This window comes from Eurosta solidaginis, chromosome 4 (genome assembly GCF_040869045.1).
Source record: "Eurosta solidaginis isolate ZX-2024a chromosome 4, ASM4086904v1, whole genome shotgun sequence".
Classification (NCBI taxonomy): domain Eukaryota; kingdom Metazoa; phylum Arthropoda; class Insecta; order Diptera; family Tephritidae; genus Eurosta; species Eurosta solidaginis.
The window spans coordinates 234,153,218-234,178,578 of NC_090322.1; the positions used below are offsets into that span (position 1 = coordinate 234,153,218).

Here is a 25,361-nt window from a genome sequence, read left to right on the forward strand (position 1 = left end):
TTAAGACTAAAGAACCATCCAAGCACTTGATTTCATGGTAAACTTTTAAGTCATCAGCATAAAGAAGAAACTTACACCTTGAAAAGTAAGATGATATGTCGTTAATAAATATGACAAATAGTAGCGGACCCAAAACGCTGCCCTGGGGAACACCGGAAGTTTGGGCGAATGGAAAAGATGACACATTTTCTAGGCGAACGACACAACCTCTGTTCTCTAAGTAAGAAGAGATCCACTTCAGAAACTCAGAGTGAAAGCCCAAGCATTCAAGTTTTGCCAGTAGTGTTCGATGCGATACCCTATCGAAAGCCTTAGAAAAATCAGTATAGACCGCGTCGATTTGGTAGCCCTTTTGAAAGGGATCCAAACAGACTTCCGTAAAAACAGCCAGATTAGTTATGGTAGATCTACCCGCAACGAAACCGTGCTGCTGAGGACATAGTAGATGTTTCACGGAGAAGTAAATTGTATTCTTAACTATGCAGTGGTAAGTTTGGAAATCGGCCTATAATTTTCGATATCATTTTTGTTACCACGTTTAAGGATAAGCGTAATAAAAGTCAATTTCATACATACATGACATATTAAATATGTGCCTTGAAGGAACAATCAAAGATGAACAACTTTTCAACAGGACAGCCGAGAGGCCATTTTAAAAGGGAGTGGGCCATAGTTCTATAAGTGGACGCCATTTCGGGATATCGCCATAAAGGTGGACCAGGGGTGAATAGAATTTGTTTGTACGATATGGGAATCAAATGAAAGGTGTTAATGAGTATTTTAAAAGGGAGTGGGCCTTACTTCTATAAGTGGACGCCTTTCCCAAATATCGCCATAAAGGTGGACTCTACAATGTGTTTATACGATATCGGAATCAAATGAAAGGTGTTAATGAGGATTCTAAAAGGGAGTGACCCTTAGTTCTATAAATGGATGCCTTTTCGATATATCGCCATAAAGGTGGACCAGGGGTGAATAGAATTTGTTTGTACAATATGGGAATCAAATGAAAGGTGTTAATGAGTATTTTAAAAGGGAGTGGGCCTTATTTCTATAAGTGGACGCCTTTTCCAAATATCGCCATAAAGGTGGACTCTAGAATGTGTTTCTACGATATGGGAATCGAATGAAAGGTGTTAATGAGGATTTTAAAAGGGAGTGGCCCTTAGTTCTATTTCGAGATATCGCCATAAAGGTAGACCAGGGGTTAATAGAATTTGTTTGTACGATATGGGAATCAAATGAAAGGTGTTAATGAGGATTTTAAAAGGGAGTAGCCCTTAGTTGTATATGTGAGGGCGTTTTCGAGATATCGACCAAAATGTGGACCAGGGTGATCCAGAACATCATCTGTCGGATACCGCTAATTTATTTATATATGTAATACCACGAGCAGTATTCCTGCTAAGATTCCAAGGGCTTTTGATTTCGTCCTGCAGAAGTTTTTCATATTCTTGTACTTAATATGGTAGGTGTCATACCCATTTTACAAAGTTTTTCTAAAGTTATATTTTGCGTAAATAAATCAATCCAATTACCATGTTTCATCTCTTTTTTCATATTTGGTACAGAATTATGGCATTTTTTTATTTTTTCGTAATTTTCGATAACCGAAAAGTGGGCGTGGTCATAGTAGGATTTCGGCCATATTTAATACCAAGATAAAGTGACTTCAGATAAGTACGTGAACTAAGTTTAGTTAAGATATCTCGTTTTTTGCGCAAGTTATCGTGTTAACGGCCGAGCGGAAGGACAGACGGTCGACTGTGTATAAAAACTGGCCGTGGCTTCAACCATTTTCGCCCATTTTCAGTTATCGTCATAGAATCTATGTCCCTACCAAATTTCACAAGGATTGGTAAATTTTTGTTCGACTTATGGCATTAAAAGTATTCTAGACGAATTAAATGAAAAAGGACGGAGTTACGCCCATTTTGAAATTTTCTTTTATCTTTGTATTTTGTTGCACCATATCATTACTGGCTTCGAATGTTGACATAATTTACTTTTATACTGTAAAGATATTAAATTTTTTGTTAAAATTTGACTTAAAAAAAATTTTTTTTTAAAGTGGGCGTGTTCTTCATCCGATTATGCTAATTTTTATTTAGCGCACATATAGTAATAGGAGTAACGTGCCTACCGAATGTCATCATTATATCTTCAACGACTGCCAAATTACAGCTTGCAAACTTTTAAATTACCCTCTTTTAAAAGTGGGCGATGCCACGCCCATTGTCCAAAATTTTTCTACTTTTCTATTTTGCATCATAAGGACAACGCACCTACCTAGTTTCATCGCTTTATCCGTCTTTGGTAATGAATTATCGCACTTTTTCGGTTTTTCGAAATTTTCCATATCGAAAAAGTGGGCGTGGTTCATTTTAAATAGTGATCTGAGATGAGCGCCCAGGAACCTACATATCAAATTTCAATCAAACACTTTTCGTAATAGATTTTTGACACTATTTGTGATTAAAAAAAGTTGTTGCGAATGCACGTGTACCACTGATGAAGCCATTCTTGAATTGAAAACTAAATCAAAACATGAGAATAATTTGTTATATATTACGTGCACTTACCACTCACTCCCTTAATTTATGTTCAAATTATACGTGCAAGCATACTAATAAATATTGAGACTTTGTGAAACAATATATCGACATCTCAAACAAAAAGTGACCCTTAAAAAATTTTGATAAAGAAGTCCTATATAAATATTTGGAAAGTGTTACTTTCCGTTTGGGATGTCGATATGTAAATTTTTTCACACAGCCCAAAGACTATTGTGGTGTTAAGCTACGAAAATTACTAGGCATTTATATTACTCGTTGGCTCACCCTGGAAAGTGTCTTCATGCGTGCGCCTCACACTGCGATGCGGCTATATTTTCTACATATATATGTGCCTGGAAGTTAATGGCGTTTCTCCTATACAACTGTCAAATCCAATATCAGTTACAGAACTAAAAGTTTATAATATATATTTCCGGCTTGCAGTAAAGAGTTCAGTCAGAGAAAATTTGTCTGCCGATATTATACCGTCAATATAAAGCATATTTTGAGTGATTTTAGTTACAATTATTATATCAAAATACATATCTATTGGATATTTAAAAAATTTCAGTGTATAAAATTTAGAATACTAAGTATCTTAACCCAGGAATATTTTTATTGGAAGTAAGGTAGACATATTTTTGAAAATGATGGTTTACAATTGCTCAACGTAGATCTGATATAAACGCTTTGTGTCAAATTAATCCCGTTTAAGAGCAGAACCCAAGAAAAATTAATAATAACATTGTTAAATAATTTCTCGTACCAAGTTAAATGTGATCAAAATTCCATCACTACGCAGTTGAAACTTTTAAGGCTTTTCAATGGTTAATCTTAGAGCTTACGATTTCTTCTCGAACACAAGCGAGATTTTCGAGACCCGAGAAATCGAGAAGTCGACTTCTCGCGAGCTTCTCGACATTCTTACTTAATCGATGTATGGACAGTATTTATACACTTAATTTTTTTTACTTGTGCTTTTTTATTGATCATATTGCTTCAAGGACATTGAACTAAAAACATATTTATTATACATATAATCGCGAGAAACCTCTTCTCGAACATGTTCGAGAAATCGTAACCTCTACTTAATCTGTGAACTGTGGCTAGATTCAATAAATGTGAGTTTTCAAATGTACACATGATATGGAAAAAAGTGTACATTTCAAAACTCGCACTTACTGAATCTAGACGGAAAAATTAAAGCTGGAGGGTGTACTGGTAAACGGAAGAGTAAAGAATTAAATTTGTGTATCATTAAACAAATTGGAACACCCAGCTATTGGAAACAAATTTTTTTAACTGTTAGGATTGATTTTGAGATAAAATTTATATAAACGAGCTCTGAAGAAATTTAGTTAACAAATAAGATTCTTATGTAAATAAAACTTAACTAGTTTGGTTTGCGGCCATATTTTTATGTAATGAAAGTGTGTGTGACATTGTACTTTACCAAAATTTTATGTTGGAAACCATGGAAACAACCTAAAATTTAAGATTTTACAACGACTTCGACACATTCTAGGGGTACCCGGGCCCACGTTTTGGGCTATATCTCGAGACCCTAGCCTCCCAGTTGTACGAAAATTATCCTGGACTATAGCACTCATCAACAGGTTTCATTTGATATCCATATTGTATAACACATTCTAGGGGTACCCGGGTCCACGTTTTGGGCTATATCTCGAGACCCTAGCCTCCCAGATGTATGAAAATTATTCTGTACTATAGCACTCATCAACAACTTTTATTTGATATCCATATTGTGCAAGCACATTCTAGGGGTACCCGGGTCCACGTTTTGGGCCCTATCTCGAGACCCTAGCCTCCCAGATGTATGAAAATTATCCTGTACTATAGCACTCATCAACAGCTTTTATTTGATATCCATATTGTGCAAGCACATTCTAGGGGTACCCGGGTCCACGTTTTGGGCTATATCTCGAGACCCTAGCCATCCAGTTGTATGAAAATTATCCTGTACTATAGCACTCATCAACAGCTTTTATTTGATATCCATATTGTGCAAGCACATTCTAGGGGTACCCGGGTCCACGTTTTGGGCTATATCTCGAGACCCTAGCCATCCAGTTGTATGAAAATTATCCTGTACTATAGGACTCATCAACAACTTTCATTTGATATCCATATTGTGCAAGCACATTCTAGGGGTACCCGGGTCCACGTTTTGGGCTATATCTCGAGACCTTAGCCACCCAGTTGTATGAATATTATCCTGTACTTTAGCACTCATCAACAGCTTTTATTTGATATCCATATTGTGCAAGCACATTCTAGGGGTACCCGGGTCCACGTTTTGGGCTATATCTCGAGACCCTAAACTCCCAGATGTATGAAAATTATTCTGCACTCATCAACAGCTTTTATTTGATATCCATATTGTGCAAGCACATTCTAGGGGTACCCGGGTCCACGTTTTGGGCTATATCTCGAGACCCTAGCCTCCCAGATGTATGAAAATTATCCTGTACTATAGCACTCATCAACAGCTTTTATTTGATATCCATATTGTGCAAGCACATTCTAGGGGTACCCGGGTCCACGTTTTGGGCTATATCTCGAGACCCTAGCCACCCAGTTGTATGAAAATTATCCTGTATTATAGGACTCATCAACAACTTTCATTTGATATCCATATTGTATAAACACATTCTGGGGGTACCTGGGCCCACGTTTTGGGCTATATCTCGAGACCCTAGCCTCCCAGTTGTATGAAAATTATCCTGGACTATAGCACTCATCAACAGGTTTCATTTGATATCCATATTGTATAACACATTCTAGGGGTACCCGGGTCCACTTTTTGGGCTATATCTCGAGACCCTAGCCCCCCAGTTGTATGAAAATTATCCTGTACTATAGCAGTCATCAACAACTTTCATTTGATATCCATATTGTATAAACACATTCTAGGTGTACCCCGGTCCACGTTTAGGGCTATATCTCGAGAACCTAGCCTCCCAGTTGTATGAGAATTATCCTGTACTATAGCACTCATCAACAGCTTTCATTTGATATCCACATTGTATAAACCCATTCTAGGGGTACCCGGGTCCACGTTTTGGGCTATATCTCGAGACCCTAGCCTCCCAGATGTATGAAAATTATCCTGTACTATAGCACTCATCAACAGCTTTCAGTTGACTTCCATATTGTATAAACTCATTCTAGGGGCATCCGGGTCCACGTTTTGGCCTATATCTCGAGACCTTAGTCACCCAGAGGTATGAAAATTATCCTGTACTATAGCACTCATCAACAGCTTTCATTTGATATCCATATTGTATAAACACATTCTAGGGTACCCGGGTCCACGTTTTGATCTCAAGACCCTAGAGACGTAGCGAAAAAAATGGTAGACGTTGGCCGATTCTCAGACCTACCCAATATGCTCACAAAATTTCATGAGAATCGGTTCAGCCGATTCGGAGGAGTTCAGCCTCTAAAACCGTGACAGAAGAATTTTATATATTAGATTAGCATTGTATGAAATGAGTATTCGCCTTAACGTGATCCAATTTCGGAACTTCTATAAATACCAGGTAAAGAGATATTTCTTACCCAGCTTTCCCTATGGAATACCCATTTAGTAAAAAAAATCATTAACTGAGTTGAGAACTGCTATGCTACCAATCGGCTTTTCTCTTTATTCTTTATATTTTATAAACTCGACATTAAGCCTTGAAACAATGAATATTACAAGATAACACAATATGAACGAAATACAACATGTCGCGTTATTAGCAGCTGTAACATACTTTGATAATCGCATTAGAATTCTTCTAATTCGCCTAATGTGGTGGCAATGTTGTCGTTTGTAATTTAGGTTCTAGTTTTTGTTTTATCCTGTTACGCCTGTTACGCTTTTGCTTACGAATTCTGAAAAGCAAATCTTGTTTAGCATTATGATGCCTGCTCCTGAAACCATCAAGATTATTGTCGGCAGCTTTATCACCAACTTGTACTAATTTCTCATTAACATCAATCTGACCCGAAACATTATGCGTCAGGAGCAACGTGCCCACTACGGCAAATAATAAAAATATTAAGGGCTTCATTTCTTTCTAAGAAATATGTTATACGAGCTCACCGACTAGTTAACTTATAACTGCAGGCGTGTCTGTTCCGTCATCACTTTTATAGGTAGACTTATCAAAACAAAACAAAGCAAGTAAAACAGTTGTGCAAAAGAAGGCCACAATAATTTTCAGAGAACCCAAATGTTTTCATTAGAATACGCGAAAGATGAAAACAATTAAAAACAAGTAAGGACGGGACTGTCTTCGGCTGTGCCGACGACTTCATACCTTTCATGAATGGGGCTGAACAATAATCTTATCCCACACGTAATATCCGAATAATCGGCTGTATAAGGTAAGAAATATATAGTGAACAGATGAACGTACCTTAGCGCTTTTTAGGATAAATATAAAATAAAAAATAGGCAGGTACTTTGTGTGAGGATGAAAAGTTCCACGTTTTTTGTGGTCTACATGTAAAACCTATGATCACGAATCACTTATTTCAACAATATATGGCGTAAGCGTGAGTATTTGATGAAATTTGATGCTTCTAGCCGTAAAAAAAGGAGGCAGAAATGACAGTTTAAATGGGGTATATACTATATATACCACCGATCTCGATGATTTTTTCAGACAACAATATATGCTACATACGAAAGCATTTGGTGAAATTTGAAGCTTCTAGCTGTTAAAATGGGGAAGTAATCACGAAAAGCTTATTATCTGAACAATCGGTTGCGGGGGATATACGCTATATATTGCTATATATACGACCTATCTCATCCATTTTTTTAGACAATAATATGTGCAATATACGAAAGCATACGGTGAAGCTTGAAGCTTCAATCTGATAAATTGAGGATGATATGAAAAAAATCCTCTTTTCTGAAAAATCTGTTATATGGGGGGATATATGCTATAGTGGTCCAATCCGGCCGGTTCCGACAAATGTCTAATCGGACACCTAAATATGCCCGCTCAGCAAATTTTATCAAGATATCTCAAATATTGGGGGCTAGTTTGCATACAAACAAACAGGCGGACATGGCTAAATCAACTCAGCTCTTCATCCTAATAATTTCGGTGGGTCTATCTATTTTCTTTAATTACTTACAATTTTGAGATTCGTGACGAAGTTAATATACCATTTCATTTTCATGAAAGGTATAAAAAATAAATACCTGTCATGATTTACCTCCGAAGAGATTTAGGCCGAGCTTCTCTCCTAATTTTTTTAAGTCTTGTTCATTATAATTTTTCCTACAAATTCGCGAGATGGGACCTAAATGCTTATGCCAACTATGAACGGCTTTTGCAAGTTATACGAGTTTTTACTGACAAGGTTTTCCTATCAGAAATACACCCGTAGTGTCTACCACTGCCCTGGGGCGACCACGCTTAGAAAACCTTACGGTCGCTAAACTTTTGTATTGCACTTTTATAATTTTAAATAAAACTGTCGAAGTAACGATTAGGTTATAACAAAATTCACAAAATTAATTATTTGTGCCCGCTGGAAGTCAAAGAAGAGCGTAACGATCGCAACATTATAAATTCCATAAATTGTATGAATCTCATATCATACCACACATTGTAAAATTTTCTCACAAAACCCACTTTAACCATCTTACCATATCTTTATTTGAAATTGCATTTCTTGATTCAATAACAAAAGGTTTCGGATGTAGCATTTTTTTAAATTTGGCACTCCGCACACATGGTTGTTTTTTAGAAAGAAACGAAAAATGGGAATAATGTAATCCCATTTTTAAGGTACTAACAAAAAATTATGCATAATGGATGCGTAGTAGTGAGCAGTATTAGATTAAAATAGCAAAAGAAATGTAAGTTTAGAATCTTCTGTGATAGTCTATTGTCCACTCCAGGGATAGTCCTAGCCAGGAAGCAATGAGTTTTGAAGGTTGCTATAAAGCTTTCTGTTGGCACTTATTTCAGACCAAAGGAAGAAAAATCACCCATATGGCGCTTACAGATGTCTGCCCAAACCTGATATCTCCGGATACAGACTGTTAGACAAACAAATTCAGACTGGCGCCTCAGAAGTTAAAGTTCCTTTAAAATAAGTACAATGTGGCGGCATCTAACACTTCTGCAACGGGGGGAAGAAAAGCTTCCGTTCCCAAAATAAAAAATCATGAGGTGCAGCCATGCGCTACTTTTATCCCAAGGATGTGGAAGGTGTGAACGCTGTTGTATGTTTACCAACCCTAGCATTCAGGGTTCAAAGCCCGACAGAAACAGCGGCAAAATACTTAAGAAAAAGGTTTCGATGGGTGGTCGTCCCTCTGCAGTAATTTGCCCAATACACTTCGTATTCGATCGGTTTTATTCCTCACGGAGGTATATCGTGTCAAGTATGTATTATGTTAATCAATGTAGAAAGCAATGAGTTCATATCGAGAGCTCTCTAGGGCATGTATCCCGGCCGACATGCCCATAGGACGTTCACATCGACATATAGTGCTCTGCTTCATCTAACCGCATAAATCCAGTGTGCTTTTGGATGCAGAGACTGTTGTTTGCATCTATATCCGGCTCCTAGTATTCTACATATGCCTATTTAAATGACAGTATTTAATATTGAACCAATTTTATTGTTATTAATGGAAATTTACTGGATTCTACTTGTATAATTTTGTCAAAATTTTCCACAAATGTATTCACTTGTTTAACATTTTTTATTCGAAAGTACTTAAATTCTATCTGAGTTGTTGTCAAAATATACTTATTTATTCACTACAATTGTATATTTAAAACTAAACTACTTTCTTACTTACTTAATTGGCGCTTAACCGTCTAAACGGTTATGGCCGTCCAACAAGGCGCGCCAGTCGTTCCTTCGCTCCGCCAACCGGCGCCAATTGGTCACACCAAGGGAGTTTAAATCGTTTTTCACCTGGTCCTTCCAACGGAGGGGGGGGGGGGGGGGGGCGCCCTCTACCTCTGCTTCCATAGGCGAGTTCCGATAGAAACACTTTCTTCGTACAGCTCATCATTAAATCTTCTTCGGTACTCGCCATCGCCAACGCGTAGAGGTCCATAAATCTTTCGAAGAACTTTTCTCTCGAACACTCCCAAAGCCACTTCATCTGCTGTTGTCATGGTCCATGCTTCTGCCCCGTATAGCAGGACGGGTACGATAAGCGACTTGTAGAGTATGATTTTCGTTCGCCGAGAGAGGACTTTACTTTTCAATTGCCTACCTAGTCCAAAGTAGCATTTATTGGCAAGATTGATTCTTCCCTGGATTTCAGTGCTGATGATTTTGCTAGTGTTGATGCTGGTTCCCAAATAAACAAAGTCTTTTACTATTTCGAAATTATGGCTGCCAACAGTAGCGTGGTTGCCAAGGCGCGTATGCGCTGACTCTTTGCTGGATGACAGCAGGTACTTCGTTTTGTCCTCATTCACAATCAAACCCATCTTTACCGCATCTTTTTCCAGTTTGGAGTAAGCAGAACTAACAGCGCGGGTGTTTAGGCCGATGATATCAATGTCATCAGCATAGCCAGTAATTGCACGCTTTTATAGTATATTGTTCCTGTGCGGTTAAGTTCTGCAGCTAGTATAATTTTCTCCAGCATCAAATTAAAGAAATCGCACGATAGGGGGTCACCCTGTCTGAAACCTCGTTTAGTTTCGAACGGCTCGGAGAGGTCCTTCCCAATTCTGACTAAGCTGATGGTGTTGCTCAACGTCATTTTGTACAGCCGTATAAGTTTTGCGGGGAAACCAAATTCAGACATAGCGGCATATAGGCAGCTCCTTTTCGTGCTGTCGAAGGCGGCTTTAAAGTCGACGAAGAGGTGATGTGTGTCGATTCTCTTTTCACGGGTTTTTTCCAAGATTTGGCGCATTGTGAAAATCTGGTCGATGGTAGATTTACCAGGTCTGAAGCCGCACTGATAAGGTCCAATCAGCCGGTTCACTTGAAAGGACCTTATATGCGATATTGAGAAGGCTGATTCCACGATAGTTGGTGCATTTTGCAGTATCCCCCTTCTTGTGGACCGGGCAAAGAACACTTAGATTCCAACCGTCGGGCATGCACTCTTCCGCCCATATTTTGCTAAGAAGCTGCTGCATGCGCCTTACCATCTCTTAGCCGCCGTACTTGAATAGTTCCGCAGGCTATCCATCAGCGCCCACGTCCTTGTTGTTTTTCAATCTGGTTATTGCTATTCTAACTTCGTCATAATCGGGCGGGGGGACATATATTCCATCATCATCGATTGCGGGATCGGGTTCTTCATCTCTGCGCGCTGAATTGCTGCTTCCATTTAGGAGAACAGAGAAGTGTTCCCTCCATAATCTAAGCACTCTCTGGACATCAGTTACAAGGTCGCCGTTTTCGTTCCTACAGGAGTTTGCCCCGGTCTTAAAACCTTCCGTCTGTCGCCTTATTTTTTGGTAAAATTCTCGGGCGTTATTCCTGGTGGCTAGCAGCTCAAGCTCCTCCAAACTAAACTACATATCGCTCATTTACTTCAATAGTGTTTAAATCCAAAAACACGACTTTTGAGTTAATAACATATAAACGTACCCAATATCATGATCTATTTTGTATAAAAAATCTTTGTGATCAGTTAAAAATTTACCACGTGCTATAAAAATGAAAATATGCCTTTATATGCACAACATATGGCAGTTAAAATCTTTGAATGGCTCTCCTGGAAAATTGTGTTTTTTGAGTTATGACACTATTGAGGCGATATGTCATCTGTATTTGATTAGCGAAACATGCTAATATTGCTATATACAATTGTTTTTGTTATTGATATTTATCTAATAAATATATTTATCTAATATAAATAACATAAACTACATGTGATTCTTATACATTTGTATAAACACAGTATTTGCATGAAATATTTTTATTATCAAAATAAATAAAAAACAAGTAAGGAGGGGACTTCATACCTTTCATGAAAGGGGCTGAACAATAATTTTATCCCGTTCGTAATATCCAAATAATCGGCTGTATAAGATAAGAAATATATAGTGAACAGAAGTATATACATACCTAAGCGATTTTTAAAATAAATATAAAATAAACAAGTAAGGAAGGCTAACTTCGGGTATAACCGAACATTACATACTCAGCTGAGAGCTTTGGAGACAAAATAAGGGAAAAACACCATGTAGTTAAATGAACCTAGGGTAACCTTGGAATGTGTTGGTATGACATGGGTATCAAATGGAAGGTATTAAAGAGTATTTTATATATATATATTTATTTATTTAATCAACAAACAAGGTGTTTATAGACTGTTAATATACAACGAAGGATCCCTGTCGTATCATTAAATTAATGAGGAGGTAAGTGCAGTCAATTGAGCCCGAAACGATATCAAAGACAACGCACATTGACAACAGAGTTCGTCTGTAGTCTAGTGACATAAGATTTATCAGTAAACATCGAGAGTGATATGATGGTACAGGGTCTACAAAGTTCATCGACCGCAACGCAAAGCTCACAAAAGCTCTCTGAACAGACTCCAACCTCTTGATATAAACATCATGAAAAAGTCTTCAAACAAATACCGCATACTCCAACCTCGATCTTACTAAAGATGTGTACAATAGCTTGAGAGTATAAGGATCTGAAAATAATGAGCAGTTACGGCGGATAAAAGCCAATGCTTTAGAAACTATATAGCTTATGTGAGTGGTAAAAGTCAGCTTAGTATCAAAATACACACCCAAATCTTTAACTTCGGTTGACTTTTTTAATTGAACGTCTGAAATACTATACGATGTAGGAACTACACCAGAACCTTTAGCATAAGTGGTAAAATGACACTTACCAATATTTAGGAATAGAAGATTACGGACACACCAATGGTATATGTTTCAAGCTCATTTTTAAGACTAAAGAACCATCCAAGCACTTGATTTCATGGTAAACTTTTAAGTCATCAGCATAAAGAAGAAACTTACACCTTGAAAAGTAAGATGATATGTCGTTAATAAATATGACAAATAGTAGCGGACCCAAAACGCTGCCCTGGGGAACACCGGAAGTTTGGGCGAATGGAAAAGATGACACATTTTCTAGGCGAACGACACAACCTCTGTTCTCTAAGTAAGAAGAGATCCACTTCAGAAACTCAGAGTGAAAGCCCAAGCATTCAAGTTTTGCCAGTAGTGTTCGATGCGATACCCTATCGAAAGCCTTAGAAAAATCAGTATAGACCGCGTCGATTTGGTAGCCCTTTTGAAAGGAATCCAAACAGACTTCCGTAAAAACAGCCAGATTAGTTATGGTAGATCTACCCGCAACGAAACCGTGCTGCTGAGGACATAGTAGATGTTTCACGGAGAAGTAAATTGTATTCTTAACTATGCAGTGGTAAGTTTGGAAATCGGCCTATAATTTTCGATATCATTTTTGTTACCACGTTTAAGGATAAGCGTAATAAAAGTCAATTTCATACATACATGACATATTAAATATGTGCCTTGAAGGAACAATCAAAGATGAACAACTTTTCAACAGGACAGCCGAGAGGCCATTTTAAAAGGGAGTGGGCCATAGTTCTATAAGTGGACGCCATTTCGGGATATCGCCATAAAGGTGGACCAGGGGTGAATAGAATTTGTTTGTACAATATGGGAATCAAATGAAAGGTGTTAATGAGTATTTTAAAAGGGAGTGGGCCTTATTTCTATAAGTGGACGCCTTTTCCAAATATCGCCATAAAGGTGGACTATAGAATATGTTTCTACGATATGGGAATCAAATGAAAGGTGTTAATGAGGATTTTAAAAGGGAGTGGCCCTTAGTTCTATTTCGAGATATCGCCATAAAGGTAGACCAGGGGTTAATAGAATTTGTTTGTACGATATGGGAATCAAATGAAAGGTGTTAATGAGTATTTTAAAAGGGAGTGGGCCTTATTTCTATAAGTGGACGCCTTTTCCAAATATCGCCATAAAGGTGGACTATAGAATATGTTTCTACGATATGGGAATCAAATGAAAGGTGTTAATGAGGATTTTAAAAGGGAGTAGCCCTTAGTTGTATATTTGAGGGCGTTTTCGAGATATCGACCAAAATGTGGACCAGGGTGACCCAGAACATCATCTGTCGGATACCGCTAATTTATTTATATATGTAATACCACGAGCAGTATTCCTGCTAAGATTCCAAGGGCTTTTGATTTCGTCCTGCAGAAGTTTTTCATATTCTTATACTTAATATGGTAGGTGTCATACCCATTTTACAAAGTTTTTCTAAAGTTATATTTTGCGTAAATAAATCAATCCAATTACCATGTTTCATCTCTTTTTTCATATTTGGTACAGAATTATGGCATTTTTTTCTTTTTTCGTAATTTTCGATAACCGAAAAGTGGGCGTGGTCATAGTCGGATTTCGGCCATATTTAATACCAAGATAAAGTGACTTCAGATAAGTACATGAACTAAGTTTAGTTAAGATATATCGTTTTTTGCGCAAGTTATCGTGTTAACAGCCGAGCGGAAGGACAGACGGTCGACTGTGTATAAAAACTGGCCGTGGCTTCAACCATTTTCGCCCATTTTCAGTTATCGTCATAGAATCTATGTCCCTACCAAATTTCACAAGGATTGGTAAATTTTTGTTCGACTTATGGCATTAAAAGTATTCTAGACGAATTAAATGAAAAAGGACGGAGTTACGCCCATTTTGAAATTTTCTTTTATCTTTGTATTTTGTTGCACCATATCATTACTGGCTTCGAATGTTGACATAATTTACTTTTATACTGTAAAGATATTAAATTTTTTGTTAAAATTTGACTTAAAAAAAATTTTTTTTTAAAGTGGGCGTGTTCTTCATCCGATTTTGCTAATTTTTATTTAGCGCATATATAGTAATAGGAGTAACGTGCCTACCGAATGTCACCATTATATCTTCAACGACTGCCAAATTACAGCTTGCAAAACTTTTAAATTACCCTCTTTTAAAAGTGGGCGATGCCACGCCCATTGTCCAAAATGTTGCTACTTTTCTATTTTGCATCATAAGGACAACGCACCTACCTAGTTTCATCGCTTTATCCGTCTTTGGTAATGAATTATCGCACTTTTTCGGTTTTTCGAAATTTTCCATATCGAAAAAGTGGGCGTGGTTCGTTCATTTTAAATAGTGATCTGAGATGAGCGCCCAGGAACCTACATACCAAATTTCATCAAGATACCTCAAAATTTACACAAGTTATCGTGTTTACAGACGGACGGACGGCCATGGCCTTTTTCACCCAGATCATTTTGATATATAGAAGTCTATATCTATCTCGATTAGTTTATGCCGTTACGGATTACCGTTATGCGAACAAAGTTAATATACTCTGTGAGCTCTGCTCAGCTGAGTATAAAAAAAACGAATATTGAAGCCAAAGGTATTTACTTCATTTTGAAATATTTTTTCTTTAGCTTGTTGTGTTTTTTTCTTTTTGTTTGTTTTTTGTTATTTAAAATTTCACCAGTGCCTTTATTAGTGTTTATTTGCACAAATGTTTCAATTTCAATTAAAGTTTTAGTTGGGTTCCTCACCGATCCTCACGTTGGGATTTATATCATATTATTAGTCAAAGTTTTAAGATTCTAAATTGTTAATATCAGCTGCCACTTTCTGCCACTAACTATGTTTTGCGACAGTTTCCTGATAGCGTCATCCTGATAAATTATTGCCTATGTTATATTTGCTTACATGTAACATATGATATTATTTTGTCCAGTCGACGATATGCAAATGTAAACTTTTGTTTGTGTTTGTTGTTTTGTTATTGTTATGTATGCAAGATCTTTTAATAACTTTAACTTCTTTATTTAATCCTATTAAACATTGTATTTGCGATAGACACATCTTATCACTTTGCCCCCTACATCTACTTACTTTTTGTATGCATGCGGTGAAAGTGGGTGGTTGTTGGTCGGTATAAAGGTATCACCCGCACCAGTTTTATGAAAAAATAGTTCTCACATATTTGTAAAACCGTGACCAAAGTTTCACGTTGATATCTCTGCTCGAATTTTTTTTGGCCACCAACTTCATATAAGACCGACCAGTGTGCAGTGGTCCCTTTATTTCAATTTTGGTCCTTTTTGGGTTGTAACCAAGATTTTGGTACTTTGGTTTTTCACTGAGGTAAAAATGTACAACACTGCCCACAAAACTTTCCACGCCTCCATTAACCCTTATATAATTTAAAATTACCCCATTAAAATGCAGCAGAACAATGCCATTTCGCCTAGCAGATAGTTTGGAAAAGTATTGGATCTTGAGCCAAACCAATTTTCGTTAATTTTTTATGAAACAAGCGGCCAATCAAAAATTTTGTTTTGGTTGCTAGATATTTCGATCGGTTATCAAACACTTTTCGTAATAGATTTTTGACACTATTTGTGCTTAAAAAAAGTTGTTGCGAATGCACGTGTACCACTGATGAAGCCATTCTTGAATTGAAAACTAAAACAAAACATGAGAATAATTTGTTATATATTTATATATTTATTTATTTATTATTTAAAGTCGACGACAAACTATGGTCGACTGCATAATATAAAAGATATATAAATATACAACTCAAAAGATAAAATTTAAGATATATCGAGCTTTCAACAATGTTATATTACAAACAAAGAAATATTAATGAACATTACTATTTAATTTCAGAATATAATAATAATAAGAAATATGAGCAGAAATAAGATCTTATGCCGAAATCTTATACTGGCGGAATGCATCAGATTCCGCTCAGCATGATTTCGGAATGCAGTGGATTCCAATCTCCCTGTTGGAATGCACCGGATTCCAATCAGCTCGATGCCTGACCCATAAGATTATACTGCGGGAATGCATACGATTCCGGTCAGTGACTCATGAAAAAGCATGTTTTTTACGTTGTTGGAATGCACCAGATTCCAATCAACACAGTACTGTCTTGTTCCTTCTTAATGATACATGTTGATAAATGTTCCTCCATCCTTAAGCGAGATAGTTCCTGTTTTTTATCGAAGGAATAAAATGCCGGCAAATTAAATTAGCTTGTATCTCTTAAATTAGATAGGCAAGTATTGCATTACCTATAGTGGCAAAAGTATATTCAAGACTGATGCAGCTATACAAGTCATTGTAGTGCGCGCACCAGATAAGAAGAGGATTATTTTTAGCAAAGTTTCGTCGACAAAGGGGTAAATAGAAAGGAACGTAGTGTCTGGATACTCTAGGGGGAACCGCAAAAAACAAGCGGCTGAGGAGGTCCGCGGAATCAATTTCTCCAATAATGAGCTTATGGATGAACAATACCCCCAGTAATATTCTCCGATTTTCCAGAGTGGGTAAGTTAATAAGAAGAAGTCTACTTCTGTATGGAGGAAGGTGGAGACTTGAGTCCCAATTAAGGCCGCGCAATGCAAATATCAAAAATTGCTTTATTACGTGCACTTACCACTCACTCCCTTAATTTATGTTCAAATTATACGTGCAAGCATACTAATAAATATTGAGACTTTGTGAAACAATATATCGACATCTCAAACAAAAAGTGACCCTTAAAAAATTTTGATAAAGAAGTCCTATATAAAAATTTGGAAAGTGTTACTTTCCGTTTGGGATGTCGATACTTAAATTTTTTCACACAGCCCAAAGACTATTGTGGTGTTAAGCTACGAAAATTACTAGGCATTTATATTACTCGTTGGCTCACCCTGGAAAGTGTCTTCACGCATGCGCCTCACACTGCGATGCGGCTATATTTTTTACATATATATGTGCCTGGAAGTTAATGGCGTTTCTCCTATACAACTGTCAAATCCAATATCAGTTACAGAACTAAAAGTTTATAATATATATTTCCGGCTTGCAGTAAAGAGTTCAATCAGAGAAAATTTGTCTGCCGATATTATACCGTCAATATAAAGCATATTTTGAGTGATTTTAGTTACAATTATTATATCAAAATACATATCTATTGGATATTTAAAAAATTTCAGTGTATAAAATTTAGAATACTAAGTATCTTAACCCAGGAATATTTTTATTGGAAGTAAGGTAGACATATTTTTGAAAATGATGGTTTACAATTGCTCAACGTAGATCTGATATAAACGCTTTGTGTCAAATTATTTCCGTTGAAGAGCAGAACCCAAGAAAAATTAATAATAACATTGTTAAATAATTTCTCGTACCAAGTTAAATGTGATCAAAATTCCATCACTACGTAGTTGAAACTTTTAAGACTTTTCAATGGTTAATCTTAGGAGCTTACGATTTCTTCTCGAACACAAGCGAGATTTTCGAGACCCGAGAAATCGAGAAGTCGACTTCTCGCGAGCTTCTCGACATTCTTACTTAATCGATGTATGGACAGTATTTATACACTTGGTTTTTTTTACTTGTGCTTTTTTGTTAATCATATTGCTTCAAGGACATTGAACTAAAAACATATTTATTATACATATAATCGCGAGAAATCTCTTCTCGAACATGTTCGAGACATCGTAACCTCTACTTAATCTGTGAACTGTGGCTAGATTCAATAAATGTGAGTTTTCAAATGTACACATGATATGGAAAAAAGTGTACATTTCAAAACTCGCACTTACTGAATCTAGGCCATAGACGAAAAAATTGAAGCTGGAGGGTGTACTGGTAAACGGAAGAGTAAAGAATTAAATTTGTGTATCACCATGGAAACAACCTAAAATTTAAGATTTTACAACGACTTCGACACATTTTAGAATTGCCTAATTGTTCTTAAGTCAATTAAAGAATATAAAAATTTGGTCCATTATTTGAAATTTGGTCTTTTTTTCGATGAATTTTGGTCCCAAATGAAAAGATAGTGAGGTGTGGCCCTGATCATTTCGGTATACTCTTCTCCTTTAAGAACTTACAATTTTGAGATTCGTGACAAACTTAATATACCGTTTAATTGTTATGAAAGGTATACAAAAACATTGAATGCTCGAAGTTAAATATTCAAAACTACTGTTTACATTTGTTAATTTCATTGAAGAAAACAAACATATGTAAATACGAGCGCAATGGCTTTTTAATTAACTATTGATTTTCGGAAAAGAACAATGAATTTAGACAGTTATTTATTTGCATGTCATTGACTTTGTAAATAAACAAGTACTTACATTTATGAATGTTGGATGTTTTGCCAACTTTCCAAAATAATTAAAAAAATGTCTACATACTTTACGACTTAATTACGTTATGTTTCTTTTGGCATACATTTAAGATGTGTTTGCTATTTTTTGTTTTTTAATTATTTTAGCTATTTATAGAGGGTTAAGCTATGACCATGTCATGTTGATCATCGCTCATCTAGATATATCTTATTTTGCTAATAAAAACCACCATAGATTTAAAGCAGCAAAAATTTCGTCAAATAATTCTTTTTTTCTACATCCGATGTTTTAAGCAAAAACTTTTATGATTCTAATATGACAAACTTTTTCTAAACATCTGTACGAACATTTTGAACTTTTTGTATAAAGGATTCCACAATTCGAGTTTTAAACTTTTTTGAGTATGCTGTTTTGTAGCAAATAAATTTTAGTCTACCAAATAGAAGAGAATCAAAAACACCCTTCCGAAAAAAGTGTCAAAAATTAATACGAGTTTTCAGAGAACATTTTTTATTAAAATTAAATAGGAAAATTAAATAGGACTGAACTCATAAATTTCATGAATGGAGCTGAACAAAAATCTGATCAAAAATCAAAAATTCTTATTATTTGAACATTCGATTTAACAAGATATATCTTCTTCCGTTTGTGTTAGGCTTATAGAATCAAAAGCTATACATTCGATTTTGTTCAAACTTTCACATAAGTTGCGTATGCCTCACGCGGTGGTTTGCACATAGGCTTGGTTGCGATCGACGCACAGGGTCTTGAGATATAGGCCAAAACGTGGACCCTTGTACCCCTAGAATGTGTTTATAGAATATGGATATCAAATGAACTTTGTTGATGAGTGTTTTAGTAGAGGGTAATTTTCATACCCCTGGGTGACTAGGATCTCGATATATAGGCCAAAACGTGGATCCGGGTACCCCTAGAATGTGTTTATAGAATATGAATAACAAATGAAAGCTGTTGTTGAGTGCTTTAGTACAGGGTAGTTTTCATACCTATTAGTGACTAGGGTCTCGAGATATAGGCCAAAACGTGGATATGGGTATCAAATTGAAGCTGTTGATGTGTGCTTTATTACAGAGTAAGTTTTACTCCTCTAGGTGACTAGGGTCTCGAGATATAGGCCAAAACGTGGACCCGGATACCACTAGAATGTGTGTGTATTATCGATATCAAATGAAAGCTGTTGCTGAGAGCTTTAAAGTAATTTTCATTGTGATATTCGATTTAGTCACATCAACCTGGCAACACTGATAAATATGCATGCGAAGCCGAAATAAAGACATGAATTAATAAGACCCACATACCTATTTACATAAGTCCTATTCGATTTGCCTAAATTTGGTATATGATTTACCTATATCAGTATTTACGATGCTTTTTTCCGGGAAGTAGACCAGAGACGGACTGGGACTGGGATTAGGACTAGGACTGGGACTGAGTCTCGGAATGGGACTGGAACAAAATACATACCACCACCACCCTCTGGGACTGGCAATAAGGGATGAAGAAGAATAAAAAGAACTTGAGAGAAGAGAAAAGAGAGAAGGAGACTGAGAAAGAGATAGAATGAGACGAAGATGGAGATAGATGATGCGAAAAAGACTGAGGGAGGAGTGAATAAAAGTATTAGGAAAAAGTGTAGGGGGGGAGGGCAGAGTTAGACGGAAAAAGCTTATTAAAATTTATGCAGATAGACCAAATTTAGGGCAGAACAACGTCTGCCAGGTCTGCTAGTTTTATATTCATTCATTCATTTTATTCATTATTATCCTGTGCAATCTTAAATTTATACAATTCATAAAACAGAAGTATACTTATATATATAAAATTAGCAAAAGATAACAGTTAATGGTGTTTAGTGTCCAAATAACAGGACAGAGATAACACCATTTCCTTAAATAACTATAAATCTATGTTGCACATTGTGGGGTGCAATACAAAATCTATGTAATGAAGAAAAATATTTACAGAAGTTGAACAATTAAACAAATTCCAATTTACAAGTGTGCTTACTATGAAAGTATTATACAGAGGGTAGTGAAAGACAAAAAATATAATGAAAATACTAGTAATTATATTATATTATATTATATTAATTAATTATAAAATTTGTTAAATTTTAAAATTTTTAAAAGGAAATACTTTACGTAACAGGCCGCAACAGAACTACTATATCATCATGATTCAAACAAAGGAGCCATAATTTCACCTCCTTCAAGAAAACGGATAGTCTCCTAATGCTTTGTATAGCTTCGGGAAGTTTATTGAAAACCATGCAGGACACTATTGTGTAGAAGTTGCGAAACAGGGTGGTACGAGAAGCAGGAACTATAACATTTGAATGTAAGCTGCTTCTTAGCCTTTGTGGGGGGTATATTGGACTACGTAGATACCCACACCTCATAAAAAATATTTTTAAAACTTTATAGAAATACAAGTGCCTCACAGGCAGAATATTTAACCGTTTAAAAAGGTTCATAGTGTGTGATAGGCGGTTCGCGTTACATATTCTTCTTATGAGGCACTTCTGCAGAATTAAGAGCGGACGAGTTTTACTATTATACGCACTTCCCCAGCAACTTATACCATATTGTAATTTAGATTGTACTAGTCCAAAATACACCATTTTCAGCACACTGCGTGAACATAGTTTTTTAAGACAATAAAATGAGCGCAGAGTGGATAACAGATATTGTTTCATAGTAGAGATATGGGACGACCAACTCAAATTTTAATCTATTATAACACCCAGGTACTTAAAATTGGATACCACTTCGATCTTAAAGCATTTTCCGTCGCAGTCAAATTCAGGTGCATAGCCAACTCGAGACCCCTGATCAATACAAGTATGAGTATAAAGTTCATACCGCATACAACTTGCAGAATGAAAAGTAATATCACTGCTTGGCACTTCCTTGCCCGAGAGGCTGAAATACATCAGCTTGGTCTTATTGCTAACAATCAGCTTATGAGAAGCGAAAGGCCGGCGATAAAAAGTGTATTTATTTTAAGAGTGATTAAAAGCGAAACTTATTAACATATCCATCAAAATGCGGAAAAAAATAAAAAAGCAGTAAAACATGGACATATCACTTTTTTTTTTCATAAGAAGCAGACATACCAGATCATTCAATTCGAAACAATTTCAGGGTCACTTCGAGATTATTTTAAGTATCATTTCGGGAAAACTTCAAAACCATTTCGAGATTTCCCTTCCGCCAATCATCCACCTCTATTGTGGCTTTAAGAGCCTCTTCAAAGCGCAGTTAGGGAATAAGTCGTCCTGCAATTGATGACGCAATACTACTATGGCATATGATCTGTGCTCAAGCTACCCCGAGGCAAAACGAAAAATTATTGGTACCACTTAAATCAGTGCACTTGGTATAGTTGAGTTTTTCCCATTTCCAAGTATAGCACCTTCAGTCTAAAAAAAAATGAACCAAATTTTACGGTCGCCGCACGTGTGAAAAGCGAGTAATAAATTAAACGGCTTAACCTTTCTCAATGAAATTTTGGTATTGTAATACAAAGTTGTTGTTTGACTCATATGCAAAAAAATTAATTTACGTAAATTATAGTTCTCATGTTATTGAGCTTTTCCCCTTTTTCCAATAACGGTCACGACAACATTTCTTTTAAAGTTAAGATATTTATTGTAAGCGCGTAACTACCTTTAAAGATCTTAAGATTTATTTCGAATTAAAGGAAAAACAATATCAAATGTATCGCAACTTTTGGCAATGTTTCCAAAGACCCAGCTTAATGACTCGGGATCTGGAAACTTTGCCGCCCGGTAAAGCTGGAGCTTTGACCTGGCATATGAGATCAGAAAACAGTGTCCAGTTAGTATGCCCATCGCGCGCTTTAAGCCTTCTCTCTTCAGAGATATGAGCCACTTTGTGAGTCTAATGTGTACATGATCTTAGAAATTTCGCAGCGCTGCGCTTCTGTCCACGTCTTTCCTGGTTGATGGATCATCTGCAACTCCTGTCTCCATTTGATCCCTCCCAAATATATTGGAAGGTCTTTCGTCGATGCAGCGAGTGTTGCAAGGGCAACTTCACAAAAAATAATTTTCAACTACGATTACGGTTTTAAGTGTTAAGTTATAATGGAATAGACTTACAGAACGGGAACGAAAAGTGACTTGAGTCTGATTTTCGTTTGTGGAGACATGGCTTTAATATTGTCGAAAGTGGCATTTTGGCCAAGACCTTTGAAATGTCCGCAATTCTGACTAAGCTGATGGTGTTGCTTGGGGTCATTTAGCACAGCCGTCTAAGGATTTCGTGGAACCTAACGTTTTACTAAGCTGCATATGGGCAGAAAACTTCTGCGCTGTTACAACCAACCTTGAAATTGGCTGTCATTTTCCAGTTTATGGCATAGCGGAAATCTGCTCCGTAGTGGATTTACCAGATTGAAAGACGGGCTCAAAAGATCCAATCATTTGGTGAGCCGATTGTTCTACAATTAACACAGTTTGCCGCTATATTTGAATTTCTTCGCAGGCAATATTGCCTCATCACATTGTGGGCTAGAAATAAGCATCTTCCCTGGATTCTACATTGCTGCCATCCGCTAAGAGTGCAAGCATTCAGAATCTAAGCACTCTTCAGACTTGGGTTACTGGGTCACAATTTTTGATGCCAATTCACCGCAGGGTTGAAACCCCTCATTTCACTGAAAGAAATGGTGCTAGTAAATTCAATAAATCGGTTCTGTTGTTCTTGACTTAACGGAGATTCGGTGAAATTGATCGAATTATAGTTAATTCGACCGAGTTCTTTGTCAAGCGAACAAATTAGTTTAGTTAGTTCAACAGAAGAGGAATTGTCGCTCTCAAGTTAACAACATTCTGTAAAATTTACAGATTCCTATCAATCTAACTGATTTTTTTGATAACACAACTGATCTCACTGGTCATTTCAACAGCGATCAACAGTCAATACATGAGCAAATTTCAAAGAGAATTTTACGCTCACTGCGTTCTCTACTTTGTACTTATGTAGTATGCTGTGTACTATATGTATGCACATATTTACGTATGTATATGGCGGCCGTCGTGGTGTGATGGTAGCGTACTCCGGCTACCACTCCGAAGACCCTGGGTTCACACCCCGGGCAAAGCAGCATACAAATTTTAGAAATAAGGTTTTTAAATTAGAAAAAAATTTCTAAGCGGGGTCGCCCCTCGGCACTGTTCGGCAAGCACTCCGAGTGTATTTCTGTCATGAAATGATCTCAATGAAAACTCATCTGCCTTGCAAATGCCGCAACATAGGTACTTTCGTACAAAGCTGTCGTAAAAACTTTTTTTGTTCATTTGACTACTAAAACGGACAATTACGAATCAACGATTTGTGCGCAGTTGATTCAACATCTTGTTGCGATGGATAAAAATTTACAGACATTTCGGTTGAATTGACTCGTATTTCTGTTGATTTTACCAGTATTTTTCTTTCAGTGTTTAAGTCGAACTTGTTGGTAAAATTCAGCGCTATTCTGTTGACTCGGAGCTCAAGCTCTTCATATTCACGGTTTTCTGCATCTTTAATTTTTCTCTTCTCGTTGTATTCGATATCAACGTGGAGTGTGACGACCCAATTCCAATATTTTTCTCGGCGTCTGCTCGAAGTGCTCTCAGAGTGTTGGTGCGATGAAGTGATCCGACTCGATGTAGGGTCCTCGAATCTGCGAACTTCTACAACACTGTAAGCATGCCATGCCTCGCCTATCCGTCTATTGAAACAAGAACAATCTGGTTTTGGGGCTTTCGATCGGGTAAGAGGAATGTAGCTGTAGTATCGTTTTATAATTTATATATATACCCCTGTGATGCTTCGTGTACCAGCTAAGACAATCAGCACTAATTAATTAAAAAAATTTTGGTATTACTGTTTTTGTTTATTTGTTGAGTTTCAAAATGCCTTTGTGTATTCGCCCCTCTTTTCCCTCTTCGAAGAAAAATTATACTGCAATTAACATATTTGAAAAATTTTTTATTTCATCACTTTAACATTGTTAAAAATTTTATCCATTCCACAGTCACATGTTGGACCTGAAGGGTAGCGCTGTTGACGCCGCTTTAGCCACTCTGCTTTGCAACGGTATCCTAACCATGCAAAGTATGGGTATTGGTGGTGGAATGCTTATGAATATATATCTAAAGGAAACACAACACGCCTACTCGATAGATGCACGTGAAGTGGCACCGTTTGCTGCATTCCAAGAGATGTTCAATGGCAAATTGGATCTCTCATTGAATGGTGGTCTCGCGATTGCTGTACCTGGTGAGCTAATGGGTTATCATCGAGCGCATGAACGTTTCGGCAAATTGCCATGGAAGACACTGGTGGAACCGTCAATAAAAATGTGCCATGAAGGTTTCTATTTGACACAACATCAATGGATGTCGTTAAACAATCGCTGGCATAATATGAAAAACAACACTGTTTTGACGTGAGTAAACAGCCCTCGTGCTTGCATCATAAGCAAGTGATCATAAGATAAAACACCAAAGTCTCAAACGTTTGGGACTTAGGCTTTTATTGCTTATGAGCAAAAATATTTAAAATAAACAAAATACAGTTTTC

At 36.7% G+C, this 25,361-nt stretch overlaps 1 protein-coding gene across 4 annotated transcripts in view; it reads left to right on the forward strand.

The window, feature by feature from the left end:
- The window catches only part of LOC137251076 (scoloptoxin SSD14), a 151,239-nt gene that overhangs the window by 120,620 nt on the left and 5,258 nt on the right, over positions 1-25,361 (forward strand). For all 4 annotated transcript variants that reach the window (XM_067785042.1, XM_067785039.1, XM_067785040.1 and 1 more), the window contains one exon: positions 24,814-25,227. In XM_067785042.1, the coding sequence (XP_067641143.1) occupies positions 24,814-25,227 (414 nt within the window). The remainder of the gene's footprint in view (positions 1-24,813; positions 25,228-25,361) is intronic.